At 38.8% G+C, this 16307-nt stretch overlaps 1 protein-coding gene across 2 annotated transcripts in view; it reads right to left on the reverse strand.

The window, feature by feature from the left end:
* AFAP1 (actin filament associated protein 1) overlaps positions 1 to 16307 on the reverse strand; it is a 111094-nt gene that overhangs the window by 35040 nt on the left and 59747 nt on the right. For both annotated transcript variants that reach the window (XM_036382375.1, XM_036382373.1), the window contains exons 4-6: positions 7961 to 8069; positions 5235 to 5446; positions 2033 to 2212 (exon numbers count right to left, since the gene is read on the reverse strand). In XM_036382375.1, coding sequence (XP_036238268.1) covers positions 2033 to 2212; positions 5235 to 5446; positions 7961 to 8069 — 501 coding nt within the window. The remainder of the gene's footprint in view (positions 1 to 2032; positions 2213 to 5234; positions 5447 to 7960; positions 8070 to 16307) is intronic.

Here is a 16307-nt window from a genome sequence, read left to right on the forward strand (position 1 = left end):
TAACTACAGAAATCACATGTAAGGGACAGAGCACTGGGAAGGATCTTGGCCCTCTGACTGAGAGGCTGGGAAAGCAAAAATCACCCAAGATGAAGCAGTGACCTCTTTCATAGTGTAAGAATGTCCTACACAAAGCCACACGTGATTTTCAGAAGCTAATTTTGAGTAAGGCTTGAATCATTCAAACATAATTGCTTATATAATAATAAAAAAAAATCCTTAAATTTTGATGTATTTAAAAAAATACAGAAAGCAATGCTTATTTTATTTCTCCCAAGGCTGTACCTTTGGAAAACACTGGAGCTGTTGCAAGAGCTGCACAAATCTTTTCTGGTTAGCTGTGGGAAAGACAATTTCTGCAGAAGCAAAGGGCTGAAGCAGCACTGAGTGAGGACTTGGAAGTTGAGTACAGTAATGCTGCCATGTACATGAAAGATTTCATGAATAGAGAGCTTTGCAGCATGAAGGAGCTAAATAAAGTGCTGTCAGACTCTCTCCAAATGCTTTGCAGACACAGAATACACAACTGTGTGAACATGCAACTGCACAAAATCCCTCTTTTTCTTCTCAATTTGAAGCAGCAGGAATGCATCTGGGATATGGAAAAATCTAGTACTGCTCTGTCTGCCTGTGTGGGGATGCTTTATATACAATTTAAAAAAATAAAAGAATTTTTATGAAAGAACGTCTGATAGATGCCAGTGAATTCAGTATTACTAAATTGAGAACAACAGAGGAAATAAGGGTGCAGTTTCTATGATCTAATTACAGCAGAATTCCCTTGGAAGGGAACACGACTTATGAACTTCTCTTCATTCCAAACAGTGATTTTGAACTGCTAGCTGAACTAGTGGGACACTTGCATGACTTTAAAACTTAGGACAAGATATTGATGTTAGAAGAAGCCTAACAAATACATGGCTGGGATTACTTGCCATTAAAATGACAATAGAGCATTTTCTAAGCTAGGATACAAAGCCAGAGTCAAAACCAAACACACATAAACCTCAAACCCCCAAAAGGTATATTCAAATATTGCAAAATAGGAAATTACAGATTAATTTTCCATTTAGTACATTAGCCCACAGCAGAATTTATACCGCTTAAGCTGCATTTTATGTCTCCCTCTTCTGCAGAAAAACTATCTGCCATCAGGAAATTCCTATGTGTTTAATTCAATTGTATTTGGGGAAATACAATTTATTCTTAGAAAAATAAGTACCATATAAGGTTAGATCAGAGCACAGCATGGAGAATGCCTGATGAGTCTGATGCTTTCAGACTTATACATGTATTTAAAAGGCTGGATTTCAAGGTCTTAAAACAGTTGCTACTGCAACTGCAGTAATAGTTTCCCACACTACTCACTGACCTCCACCTTTGAGACTGGCAAATCCAATATAAATACCAGTAATCTGGTTAGGATCTGTAACTGCAGCCCTTGCCTTGGGATTTTCCATGTTTGCAGACATTGAACAGAGAGGAATGGAAGATGACAAAATCCCGTTTTCTCTGAAGTCTGCATTCGCAGGACAAACCATAACAGATGATACTTTGCTAAACCAGAATTAGGAAACTTGAACGGCCTTCAGGAAGCTGAAGGATTTTTCTCCATCCAGAGCAGTTCAAACAGGTATCTCCTCAGAGAATCTTCTTTTTAAAAAGGTGACACCATGCCAAAAATAGTATTGGTGCCAGCTGCCTCCACCTGAGGGAATTTGAATCTTCCACCCTAACCACCAAATCTTTCTGGAAAATGATCTGGAGAAGAAGATGGAAGGGAATTTGCCACCTCTCCTCTCTGTGCCAGATTATTGTGCTATTAGCAGTGAAAACCATCACAGCAGCAGCACTGGGTTAACCCTGAGGAATTGCTTTGATGCCTGAACCTGAAGTCTGTATTTCTGCAGTACCAAATTAAGTGGTCTGAATTTGTCTGGAAGTTGTTGTCTGTGTCTCAGTTTGTAACAGCAACTGAGCAATGTGAACACTTTGTGGGTAGAAAAACTCCTGGTCAGAAATCCCCCCTTACCTTTAGCCACTGTTCTGCCTGCTCTTTGCTCTGCACTGCCAGAACCAGGGCATCTGCTCCTTGGTGAGAGATTTTCAGCTCATGCTTCTTCTTTTTGCTGTCTTTGGGAATATAGGTGATACTGCAGTCATTCAGGAACAGCTCCATCTGGGGCTGCTGGTCCTTGGAGCTTTTGTAACACTAAATAAACATAAGGGAAGTTCCAGAGTTAGATATTATCTTTCTGAACCTTGGGGGAAAGCTCTTATTATGTAGAAATGCTCTATTTTTAATTCATAAAATTTTGAATGTTTTTTACACATCCCTTTACCACATACCACAGAGTTCAGCCAGAGCAAACTCATCCACTCTGTAAAGCAAAATTACTTCCAGACTGACAGTAAAAGATGTCTTTTATTGCAGGACAGGTACAACATATGGAGAGCATTAAGTGTCTCTGCATTATCCTTATGACTCAACCTTGACCTTGATCAGGTAGGAAGAGGGTGATTTAGGATATCTGTTCACATATAGCAGCAGAATAAACTTGTAACTTAACAACTTTAAAGCCCAGATGTTTACCTTGCCCTCCAGTGACAGACCAGAATATGAAGGCAAATCTACATCAGTGCCTACACACTGCAACTGCAAAGACACTGGCACAGCCTTACTCACCTGTTCATTTTCTTGAGATAAGTAAAAAAAAACTTCATGGAAAGTGGGTAAAATCACACTTTTCCAGTTAATACAGTCAAATAGTCCCTGCACAAATTTCCATGTTACTTCATTTTGTAAGCTCCTGGCTACAATAATGTACTTACATTTCTTGCCTCATCAGTAAATTCATCTTCCCTCATCAGTAAATGCTGTCAGTGAACAGCCATTTCCTGCTGGGTCACTGATGGCCTGCTCTCTGCTGGAACTGGTGATCTGAAGACAGAGGGCTCCCTCTTTACATCACTTGTCCTACAGACCCAGCCTCCATTCCCCCCTTCCAACCCATCAAGTACAGCTGAGGCTCCCAAAGACTGCAGAACAATGTTTAACTCTCTATGCAAATGTCCAGTTATTTTATATACTTATGTAAACTGGGCTTTCCCTCATACAAATAAGCACTAAGGCTGAAAAGACATCTGATAAAAAAGGGGTCTCTGACAATCAGTAAGACTAACCAGTATCTGCATACAAAGGACAGCTGAGCATTTATGTGAATAGAGAAAAGCACATGAACTTCTGCCTGTCTGCAGCAGTATTCATGCCAGGATGCAATTGTCTGGAAGACAATTGATAGAAGTATGTTATGAACACTAGAAGTTAGGCTGAGCAAATACAGCCAATTCTAAACCAGCCTCTGCAGATCACTGAAAAACCTTCCCTCTCCAAAGCCCATTACCCTAAAGCTTCTCCAGTTTGGTCACAGATTTTAATTTGCAACATTTAAAAAATACTAAGTTTTCAAGCTATGAAGTCTTGAAGAAATACAACATTATTCACTTTAAGAACCAATAAACAGCTTGTAATTCCTTTTATATTTATCTAAATATTTTATTTAAAATTATACATTGCTAAAACTGAAGTATGTATATATTAAAAGACTCTAGGTGAAAAATGAGTCCCTAACGGACTTTAAGTGAAAAGTAATTCCCTACTAAAAGTTATTTCTAATGTCTAATCCTAATTAAAATATTTTTGTTTTATGCTGACAGCTGCATTTATGACACAAGCAATTACTAATCCCTAAGAACACATATTTGTTTTACTTGCATATCTCATAAGTTAACTGTCCAAGTCCTCCTTCAAACAATAAACCAATCTTGTGTAACTTGGTCTTTAGACTCCTATTGTGACTTTTATTTTCTTAATCCCCATTATAGAATTACTGAAAGACAATCTCTATAAGGAAAAAAAAAAGCTTTTCGGACCACACATGTGGGTAAAGGAAATGAAAATATAAAAAATAACATATTTTTATATGGAACAATAAATGTAATTGTAGAACAAATGCTGTATGACTTCAGGGAAAAATCTGTTTCTCCATCTCTTTCTTTCCTTTCTTCAAGCTGTTATCAGATGGTCCTGAAATCTGATATGGTACTGATATATGGTGATAAAAATGTGCATTAAGGATGATGGCATTATAAGAATATAATAAAAGCTGAATCAGAATAAACTTTTTTTCAACATTTAAATACAGGAGGGTACAAAAATTAAAGCTACTGCAAACTAGCAAATTCATTCCAACTGTATTTTCAGAAATCTCCTACCTCCATGTCATATCCTGCTATTTTCTATACTGCCATAAGCACAAATGTACTTGGAAAGTGAACACACCTAAACTATATTGTACCACTGTAGAATAGAGAGGTTCTACAGAATATGTTCTATGACTTGTTAATCAGCTTTTAACACTTGGGGTAGTGCAGTAATTGTTATGTAATTAGGTACAATGTCTGGAAGCACCTTATCAGAAGGCAGGAGCACCGAGGACCCCAACTTATTGATTAATATAAGAATTAGTTTGCTCATAACAACACACAGTAAATGCTTCCCTCAATTAAGGTCTATTTTCAGAAAACAAAACTACATCTGTGAGCAGATAATTCATGGAATCTTTCACTGGTGCCTCCAATCAGAAAGAAGCATAACAGATTTGCTTAAGGAATAAATACATCCACTTGTTTCTGTCCCTTTTATAATGCAGCTGTGCATCATGTGAATACTGCATCATAATTACTGCAGAACAGATGGCAAAGGTTTAGTTTAAAGTGTGTACATTACCACAGCATATGCTGCCAAGTGAATTCTCAGTCCAACAAGGGACTTTTCTCTCCAGCAGTCTGATCCAACAGTTCACACACAGAGCTCCCTATGAGATTTTTTGTCCGCAGGGAATGAAAGACTGGATTTACAGTTTCAGCAACTATTTTTTTCCAAATTAAATATTTTAGAAGATAATGGGCCAGATGTTCTTTCCAATATCAGAGAACTGCTGGGGTTCAAGCTGAAGTGAAATAAAAATCAAAGTTTTAAGTGGTGAAATGATACACTTATAATTTCAGTGCTTTTCTGCTTCTTGGGTAAATCATGACCGAACTCTTTGGTAAGGTTACTGCAGACTTGGCCACTGTTTGCAGAATATATTCCAAAAATCAGATTCCTGTAAAAATAAATACATTATTTAAAAGGTACAATGAAAATACAGCTAGCTAAAAATAAGAATTACCAGTAGTTTGTTTTCTTTGATAACACACAGTAGTTTGGTCCATTGCCCAAATCTTTTTTTTCTAAGAAGGAAGGCACAGATTTTGGCATCCTTCACCAGATCCATAGAGGCTTCCTCAGAAGGCCACTGATGTCTCATTTTCTTCCCCTTTCCATCCTCCTCCTCTTCATCATAGGATTCGTAAGAGCTGCTCATGGCATCTGAGTCATAATCTTTAATAAAAGTGTAAAAGTGTTAGGTTAAAACACTTAGCCATGAAGCACACTGTAATAACTGAAAACCTCAAGAAGGTTCATTTTAAGTGAAAGCTTTTGAAAATCAGCCAAGAACAAGTTACTGTTTCAGTGCTCAGTAATATCAATGCATTACGTTAATTAAAATAAGATACTTTGCCAAGACCCATACAGACACCGTGTGAATTTTAATGAAACAGTAAGCTGGGAATACATAGCTAGAATTTTAGGTAGTGTTTCATTATCTTCAAAATATTCTTTGACAGATAGCTTCATTTTCTGTAATTCTTTCACAGAGAAACATCTTCATCTTGCTTTAGTGCATCACATCGAGAAACAAACCCCCCATATGGCAAAGATCATAGGAATAGGTTATAGGGCAGGATCTACCCACCACAACATTTCATATAATTCCCAAAGACAGACAAGTAAGTCATACACGTTCTTCTTTTCATCTACATGCAAGCACTTATTTACAAACCAATCAGAGGGACTTGGGAAAGTTATGGATATTTAATTTTCATGACTTTGTTCTGCAATTTTCTTCAGTGCTTGTTTACTTTTACAGGTAAGACACATGGTACGTAAGTCTCCTTGCTATTAATGACATTACAAAAATATTCCATGGGAATGTTTATTTAAAATAATTATATCTATCCCAATAGATGCATTCTTGGACTTCTTTTACTTCAAGTACTTTTTTCTATTGTCTTCTCCATCTAAAATACTCCAAACAGCTATGGTTATATATTTTAATATACTTTGGTAGCTGATTTTAATTACCACACAACTGGAATTAGTGGACGTTTTGCATGAGTGAAGATGTATCATTAACTGCACAATTGAATTTAAAAACAAATTCATTGCCAGTAAAGAGAGGAATTCTTTTAACACAATTTTTAAGATATTATGAAGTTCAGAACATAAAAAAATACAACAAAACCTCAACAAGTGAGATGCTAAGTCACACTAACAGAACTTTAAATGTCTGGAGATATAGATATACTATACTTAAATTATGGAATTATTAATGAACTTTTAAGGCTGATATCCTAAATACTTTTATGCATTGAAATGGTTAAGTACAATAAGAAATCAGCTTCATACTTTGCCTTGTTTTTCCCTAGGTGATTTTTTAGCAGTGCTATTAATATTTGCCCTATTAATATTTTTCTGCCTGAGCTTGGCTCTTGTTTAACAACAAAACCCAAGTCAGAAGCTCACTGGGTTACAGGGTGCAGTAGGGCCACCCTGCAGCATTTCAAGGGAGGAAATGAAGAGAAGAATGATTCTGCTGCTCTTCTAAGTCCATATGTTCTTTCATTTGCTTTCCAGCACATGAAACTCTTTTTTACCTTGAATTTCTTCAGTTAATTAAAAGCTGCTAGATAACATCAGTTTGTGCAGTATACAGATGAATAGTATTTTAGTTTTAAGGTGACTCCTATGCATGTTTTAAGAACAGAGAGATAATTTAAAATAATTAAAATGGCTATAAAATAGGGGAAGATATGCCTTTAATCTTTGGACCGTAGAAAATAATGATTAGTGATAAATCAGCCCTACACAAGCAATAAATTACTCCAGACAATAAAAAAGCAGCATAAAGATGGTACACAAATGACCCTGTATAAAGGTCACAGCAGTCATTGCAGTGTTTCATCAGGATGCTCTCAGCACAGCTCCACTGAAGTGCACAGCTCTTTGGGGAAGCATTTGGGTGTGAAAAAGAACATTTGGGTGTTGCAGAAGGACATTCTGGTAGACAGCCAGAGGCAGCCCTCTGCCTACTGCCCTGAACAGGTGGGCACAAAGTACTGCCATGGGCATCACACATGGCTTGTGGGAGCTGCTGTGACCAACTCATCCCTTTCCACAATGTGTCATCAGAAATGCTGCAAATACATCTTTCCAACAGTTCCTTTTTTTTTTTTTTCCTTTTTATTTGTCTATTTTAGCAAGCAATTCAGTGCAGTAGAGGCACAGCAGGGCAGATGTGCAGGTCAGTAGCAGTTTCTGAGACCTCCACATTCACAGTGTGATCAGTTTAGAGGGGTCTGGGCAATATCTAGCTCTGGACTCCTGATCCAGGGCCCCCATTATCTGTGGTTCAAAGAAGTCCAAAAGATCAATGGCTAATTTGGACCCTCAGTCTGCAATAGCTGCTGAAACCTGTTTATGTGCTCCTCACTTGAGAACCAAATTAAGTTTTCTGTAAAAGGAGCCTGGTTTGAGCACACCAAAACAGTTCTGCAAACCAGTCCAATGCACACCAAATCAGTTCTGCAAACCAGTCCAATGCAGACCAAAACAGTTCTGCAAACCAACCCAATACATGGCCAGCAAGGATAACCAGAACTGGCCCAAACTGTCGAAGTGACTCACAACACAACACCACAGCACCAAAAGAGATTAAGTTCTCCAATAATAAAAAAGCTGAAGGACACTGGAATTACCAGCTGCTCAGAAACTGCCTGGAAATGTCTTACTCACTGGAAGTGATGTACTCAGGAGCCTTCCCAGGACTAAGTGGCACTGCCTCTTCATAATAGCCTTCAGGAAGGGAGGATGTTGGCAGTGGTGGAGGCCCATTGTCTGGTGGCTAAATGAACAAAAAGAGAAAAAGTGATTACAGACCAACAAGGTGTTAAATTAAACATGGACAGAACATCTGCTCATGATCAGTGTCAATGCAACCAGCTTCATAAACCCTGCTCTTGTGACTATTTCTTATGCTGACTATCTCTAAAGGCAAGGCTCTGGAGGGCTCAATTAGATGCTCTGCAAGGCAGCATCTTTCAGATGAGAAGAAAGCCCAAATCTCAAGTTCCCCATATATTATTATAAATAAACAATAATAAGGAAAGGTTGAGACTTGAAGCAGTAAAGCAACTTAATTATGCTTCATAACACGCTGATACATGTTTAAATGTATCATTATTGTCCAGACTTTTACCTCTACCATGATAAGGAAACAAAACTTTTTTACAGGTCCTCCAACTGAGTTCTTTGGAGATGATAAACACTGTAGAATCCTACTTGTCATTGCTAAGGATGACAAGATCAATACTACAGCTACATTAAAAGAATTTTTCTCTACAACAGCATTAAGTGGTAAAAATGCTGAAAAGATATAGTTCTCCATTTAAATCTAATGGGTCAATGTAAGAAAAAGATTTCTATGCACAGACCACTTTACAGTGTTAAGGCTAATTTATTAGCATTTTACACCTAAAATAATTCACATTAGAGAAGCAAACAGCAGTTTGACTGCACACTGTAGAAAAGTCAAATAGCCTGGGCTGGCAGAGACTAAGGACAGAAAATTGAACCATATTTTCATGATAGGTGTTTCTTCAATGGCAAATCAACTCTTAATATACATATTAATGCTTATAATGCTATTTCTACATAGTGAAAAGTGATCTACAAACAAGGAAAAGTTTGAAAAATCAATAAACTATTACATGATAAAATAACTATGTCAAATAATAGGTCAAATTCCAAAATGCTTCTTTTAAATATAAACCTGTTTTTAATTTAAAACTGACCAACTGGTGGTATTAGATATAATAACAAAGTAAATGTAGTACTCTGTGACTTCTTCCATATGACTTTACTGTTCTATTTCCTTAAGTAAGGAAATAGAACAAGTACCTAAACAACTGTATTTTATGGAACCTATTCATTTTGCCCCAGGTTTTTAGTTTCATATTTATGTTTTAGAGAAAATATTGAAGCCTTTTTTCAGCACCAATTATTACAAAAAATTAGCTTGCAAGCAGAGTTGCATTTCTGCAGTAACAGTTTTTCAAGATTTTTTTTTTTACGGAATGACAGAGATGCAACAGTGTTTGTCTGCACTGGACTGATGCAGTGTAAACTAAGGGAATAAAGGAAGATACTGAAGTGAGAACCTGGTCAGATACAGAGATACAGACACTTTTGGGCTGTACCTCAGGTGGGCTGACCAGTCTAGCAGAGCCTTCTTCCACATCACACAGATGAGGCCACAGGGACTGTGCTCCTCTTTTGCTACAGACCTGAAGTTACCTGGGAGGAGCCTGAGCTTTAATAACATGTGCCATTAACTGCAGTGAAATTACTACTGTGGGCACTTCCAGGGCTGGATTCATCTTTGAATATTTCAAAGCTAGACATCTCCAAATCTCATAGCTGATTACACATCTACACCAGTCACCTAATTCTTGACACCATCACTAATGAGTCCCACCCTCAGAGGGCTCTGTAGTCCAATTCCCATCAAGGAGGTTACTCCACCTTGCAGGTAAGTGCTTGTGCATTCCCAGAGTGCAGGATGCAAGGAGCTAGTGACTGACCCTGCCCTTCAGCTCATCCAGCATGGACTCACCTTTGCACACCAAGTAAAATGAGAAACTTTTTCACAAACAATGAACTGATTCATGACTGAACACAGAAATTCCTGGTCAGACTGAAATTTACACTAATATTACTTCTATTATCAAATGATACAGCCAACTTCTTATGTCACAATCAATTACAAATTACAGTTGGCAATTACTGTTACTTATTATGTGCACCAAATGAGATTTCCTCACATACCAGATGTGCTAGAGAAATTATCTGTCAAATGAGCAGAATAAAGAAAAAATATGACTTTTAGTGTAGTGATCCCGTAATTTTGCTGGGAAAAAAAATCAAATTGACAACCTGTGCATCATGACAAAATAAATCTTTCAAGGTTAGCTGCTGCTGTACAACAGCCATAAGGGACATTAAAAATTATTACATGTTCATTACTGTTGGAAAATTGACAGCAATTATTAATTGCTCTACACATATCACCTCTGTGTAGCCTGAAGTGCTAAACACAAGAGGCAGGACTGCCTCCAAAGAGTTGATTTTCCCCCTTCACACAGTGGGTAGAACCTTGTTCTCGTTAACTGGGGTCACAGTTTGTTCCTGGGGCAGTATACATTCATACCACCCTTTTCATTAGACAAATTTAATTTCTTGGTCTAGCCTTAAACCATTTTTTCCATCAGCTGCATACAATACATGAAATTCCTATCATTATTGAACCTCATTCACCCAGGAAATACATGTCCTGAGTCATTCCAATTTTGACTTGACACAGCACCAAGGTTTCAAAGCTGTATTTTATCCTGGGACAAATGAAAAATCCCAATAAAGATCAGGAAGAAAAAAAAAATCCTTGTTTTTAGACAAAATGTTATTCAGAAAGAAAGAAAAAAGGAAATGAAACACAAATGGTGCTTGTCTGATTCTGACCCTGCTGGAGCACCAGTTACTTCATACAGCTGGGGCGGGCTGGGCTGTGCAGCCAAGGTCAACACAGATGGAATCCATTGCTGAATTAACTGGGCCCTCCTCTCTGAAATGCATTTTGCAGTGCTTGCCATAACAAAGTTGAAAACAATTATAAAAAATATTTTTTTAAAAGGGAGAAACAGAAATATACAAAATTAAATACTTTCTGATAAAAGTGGGGCTCCTTTAATATTAAAAAAACCCAAAATTGATTAAATACAAAATAAAATCTCAAATCTGTACCATAAACAACTACATCTTTTGGCAGCTATGAAGTTTATGAGTTTGACCACCAAGAGATGCAAAAACATATATGTGTGCATTCTGGTATTAATTACTAATATTATAGTTCGTTAATGTTTTTACTATTGCTTGTTGTATGGTTCATTCTTTCCACTTAGCAATTTTTAGTGGAAGAATTTTGATGAAGTTATGAATTATGAGTTAAGTCTTTATTCAATAACTTTTCTATAGTTTACCTGAAAATATAAAAAGGCCATAAACTCCACAAAATTATTTACATATTCTGTAAGATTAAATTAAAAAAAAGACCAGAACATGTGTAGCTTGAGTGGTATCAGGAGGAAAGACATGGCAACCTGCAAGGAAGGCATCAGCATGAATTCCTCCTTTTTTATTTGTTTTGTTTTGTTCTGTTTTAGTAAGAGGCAACAGAGAAAAAGCCTAGAAAATGTTGCCTCTTAAGATAAACCACCTCTCTCAGTCACAGGAATAAGAACTGAGAAAAGAAATTGACATTACTTTTATCTCCTTGGAGGAAAAGGGACAAAATGTAATATGTTATTGTCCAGAACAATAACAGCAATAATGAAACAGTACTCGTGAAGATGTTTGTCAGGTCCTGGGTTTGAGAACAACTGAGAGCTGCTTTAATTGAAAACAAGAAGCAGATGAGGTGATCATTACACTACAGAGTTGAGATCTCTGATGAAATCAGAGACTGGATTGTGCACAGGATCCCCAATTCCAGCTGACAGGATTGATTGTTAAGAGAAACAAAATGGTAAAATTTGTTATCCTACTGGACTCTGAAACGGACTTGTATGGACATTTTAAATTAATGGCATATTATGATCTTCCCCTCCACCTGCCCACCTGTATTCCACACATCACAAATAAACTCTTTATCCTAAGAGATAGACTACTTTATTTCCCCCTTCTGTCCAAGGGTACTGAGCAAGATAGACAGTAACTTTTATCTTACAGATGGTCCATCTGATAATCTGGTGACAGTATGGAAAGCAGTCTGAGTGACAAAGGAAAATAAATGTCAATGTATGGAGGCCTGAGGATATAAAATCACTTCATATCCCAATGAAGACTTACACTCTGTAGAAAATAGAAAGCAATAGCTTCCTTTATGCAATGATTTAGGATGTGGAGATTCCAGTGCAAAGCTGTGAGTTCAGCAGAGCCTGTCAGTAACCTGTGCTGCAGGCAAACCCTGCCAGCTACTCAAGTGCCACACTTAGAGCTGTGTTATTATAGCAACCACCAGTTTGGATCCAGCTCATACACAGCCCCTCTGTGCTGAAGGCAGCAGCATGCAAACAGAAAAGGGGTCACACACTGGGGATGTCCAAGAAAGCTGTTCAGGAGCCAGCAGGCAAATCCGGGCTGTCAAGAACAAATTTTGAGACAGGCACATGTCATTTGCTCTGGAGCAAGCTTAGACCTGTCCTCTGCACAACCCCACTGCAATCTTCAGCCTGGAGGCAGGGGGAAGAGTATGCACACATCTATGATCTCTAACTCCACATGTGCAGAAATGGATGTCCACAAAGCAAGATGAACCAACAAACTGGGTAAAATGCAATTCACAAAATTCCTGAGCATACATTTCAATCAGGCTTTTTTTGTAACACTGTAAGGGTTGGAAACTGGGCATTAGTACTTGCCATGTGCTTGGTACGACAGCCCTTAAATAAATTCAAAATTCTGCTAAAGAGAATTCACTATTAATTTTCAGCAGTTGAGGACCTGGATGGACCTTGGATTTATTCAGGACAAAAGTGCCGACTGTGGGACATTAAGATCACTTTAAGCTGTGCAATATTAGCATGAGAGTACACAAGGAAAAGCTGAGAAATATTCTTCATTTGACCTCTGCTTCTTATTCTAAGTTTATTATTTCTGAGCTTGTCAGTTGGAGACCACAAAACTGGGAGCCAAATAATGTGAAGGAAGTCTGACAACTTATCTTCCCAGCTTCTGAGCACAAAAGGCAGCAAAACCAGACAGACAGCTACAAAGTTCAACTTTTTGGAATGGAGTAACCCTGTCAGTCCCACCAGAAGGGGGGTTACAGGGGCACATGATGGGCTGTTGGTGTAAGCCCACCTGACCATCTCTGACTGCACATGCAGTTACAGCACACACCTCTACAATGCCAGTGCTATCAGGAAAAAACAGAAGGAATTCCCTGAAAAGCCAACAACCAGTTTGACATGATGGGAGGCCCAGCAATATGAATCCCATGAACAGCAGAACTGGTCACCACTCTCGGGAATTTTGCTGGTCAGAGTGACCCCAAGACATGTACAAGTCTCTTTTCCCAGCCCAGCAGTCGAACAAGGAGTCAGAACTCTTTAGTTCTCGTTCTCAAGGTTGTTTATTGTTTCTTAACTATAAAATTCTTTCTCCTGTCCTGCCAAGGTCCGTTCAGCAGGTCAGACAGAGGCACACGGACCGCCTTGGGGAAGTGTTATCTGTTTATACTAAAAACTACGTGTACAATATTTACAATACTTCCCAATACCGATCACCTTTGTGAGACAGTGATTTTCCACCTTAAACCAATCTAAAAGTGCCAGCATCACAGCAGAAGATGGAAGTCAAGAAGAAGAAGAAGAAGGAGAAAGCTGGACATGCCCAGATTACTCCATCTTGCCTCCTGAACCCCCATTCTAAAAACACCACAAATCTATTTTTCACCCCCTGACAAACTAACTATTATTCTACTTAGACTTTCGTGGCTTGCAGATCCTCATATAAGGTTGGTAATTTTTTCCATGGGTCATAATCAAAGTCACAGGTGTCTTGGGCTCTGTGCCATGGTCTCTTAAGCCCCCTGGCAGGGGCTCGAGCCATCCAGGACAGCCAGAGGGATGTCCTGAATTCCGACAACTCACCAGCTCCTGCAGTGCTGGACAGATGAGGGCAAGGGGGAAAGAAGTGCAAGTGATCACCAGGCAGAGGATGAGTATAAGCTCAAGTGGAGCTTCTCCTTAGGGGGTGATCCTGAACAGGGGTTTGAGCAGGTTTAAGGTTAGGAACAGAAGGCACACACACTTGGCACCCTGTCCTCCAGGGAGTGGAGGAACATCTGACACAGCCTGAGAGCGTGTCTGCTGACTCGGGGGTGAATGCCTAATTAAAGGTATCACTGGAAAAGTGCTTAGACAGTGACTACAAACAGATCACAGCCTCAGAGAGCACAGCCTGATGATGGGAAAGAGATCTGAACAGGCTTGCTCGCATTAAAGAATGAATCAGGGCGTCCTATGGCTCCACAGTTTGATCTGAAGATTGTCTGGAGAGCATTTACAGCTGTACCTCACCAGGAGCTGAGTTACTGGTTCACAAGGAACAACACATCTGCTCAGATATCTGAATAACCCCTTCACCTAAGAAACAGGAAGGCAAAGATGACAATGAAGAGGACGAACTGGAACAGAAACAGAACAACATAGTACATTGACTGAGTAGAAAACCCAGTTGGTTCTTGCACCTCTGATGACACTGTCAGTCTGTGTCCAGACACAAATTGTCTCAGTTCTTGCTACTGTATATAATTACATACATATTATTTGAGATAGTAAATAAAACCAAAAAGACTGGAGCATGGAATGCACCATTGAAATGACAGGTAGCTGGAAAGAGTTACACTCAAACTCTGTGGACAACTGGAGTGAAAATAAACTCCTGACTCAATGGAAGGAACAGAAGATCTAACAAAATAATTAAAAGTGAAAGCGAATGAGCCAGAAACAAAAACAAGGTATTTCTGTATCATTCATAATTTAAAATAAAAGGTTATTACACAGCCAGTTGGAAGCATCACTCAGACAAAACAATAGACTTGACTCAAGTCAAGCAAAGGGTCTGTGTGTACCAAGAAATAAAATGGGCTTTAATTAATGCTAGGGAACACTTTCATACATATTACATGAGAAGGATTAATCTGAATTTTAAGCAGCATGGGGCTCTCAGTCAGAGTTGTTTATTCTGACTGTGCTCAAAGAAGTGTCTGTACTCCCCAGAAAAGACAAAATCACCTTTCTCTTCCAGAAGTAAATAAACTCATCCAAGTGTGTGACATGACAGTGAGGACAAGGCAGTACAGTGATAAAAGTGTAGGCAATGCCATTTCCACTGGAACTATATTGTATAAGAGCCTGAGCACTGCATCAAATTAAGACAAGAGGAGACTTGGTCCTTACTGGCCTAATTCCTTCCCCATGTATTTGTGCACAGAACATTAATGAACATGATAAGAAAGCAAAAAAATTTGGTCCCTAACTCTCAACACAGAGATGGCATTTTATGGACAGGTATAGCATAGAAATAAGAAATGAAAAACCTGAGGTCAGAAGTGTGAGCATTCTACAGTAAATGGTGGGACAATATCCTACAAAATCTGTGCCATTAGTAATTTAATAATTTTCTTGTAAGAAGGTCAAAGATCATCAGTATCTAGTTAAAAAAAAAGACAAAAAGGCAAATAGCTTCACAATGATCACAGAAATAACTTGGTAAAGGAGTTCAATTCTACTCTAACTCATGCAGTTTAAATGTAAATTCCAACTAAAGGCAGCTGAGAACAGCTCATTCTGGCAGCTTAGACATGAGGAAAGTTTTGAAATATGGTGATATGTATTGCTATAAAGGTATACTATAAATTAACTGAGAAGGTAATTGCTTTAACTAAAACTTTTCTGTGGTACCATTTGCAAATGTGAAATAAATCATCAACAATAATTCACCAACCTCAGCCGTGGAAAACAGAAATGGCAACTGGAGTGCCCTGCAAGACATTGCTAACACAAAAAAGAGGGGGCATACATTTCTTCATCCTTATCCCTTACGCAATGACATATTATATTCCACAATCCCAGTGTGCCCAGGTGGCCAAGAAGGCCAATGGCACCTGGTCTGGATCAGCAATAGTGTGGCCAACAGGACCAGGGCAGGGATTGTCACCCTGTACTCGCCACTGGTGAGGTCACACCTCAAATCCTTTTGGGTCCCTCACAACAAGAAGGACTCTGAGGTGCTGGAGTGAGTCCAGAGAAGGGCAACAGAGCTGGGAAAGGGTCTGGAACACAAGTCTTAGAGGCTGAGGGAGCTGGGGGTGTTTGGCCTGGAGAAAAGAAGGCTCAGGAGAGACCCTATCCCTCACCTGAAAGGAGGCTGTAGGCAGGTGGGGTCAGGCTCTTCTCCCAAGTAACAAGCAACAGGACAAACAGCACACTCCCAAGTCACGCCAGGGGAGGCTCAGATATTA

This window comes from Molothrus ater, chromosome 4 (genome assembly GCF_012460135.2).
Source record: "Molothrus ater isolate BHLD 08-10-18 breed brown headed cowbird chromosome 4, BPBGC_Mater_1.1, whole genome shotgun sequence".
NCBI classification, from domain to species: Eukaryota; Metazoa; Chordata; class Aves; order Passeriformes; family Icteridae; genus Molothrus; species Molothrus ater.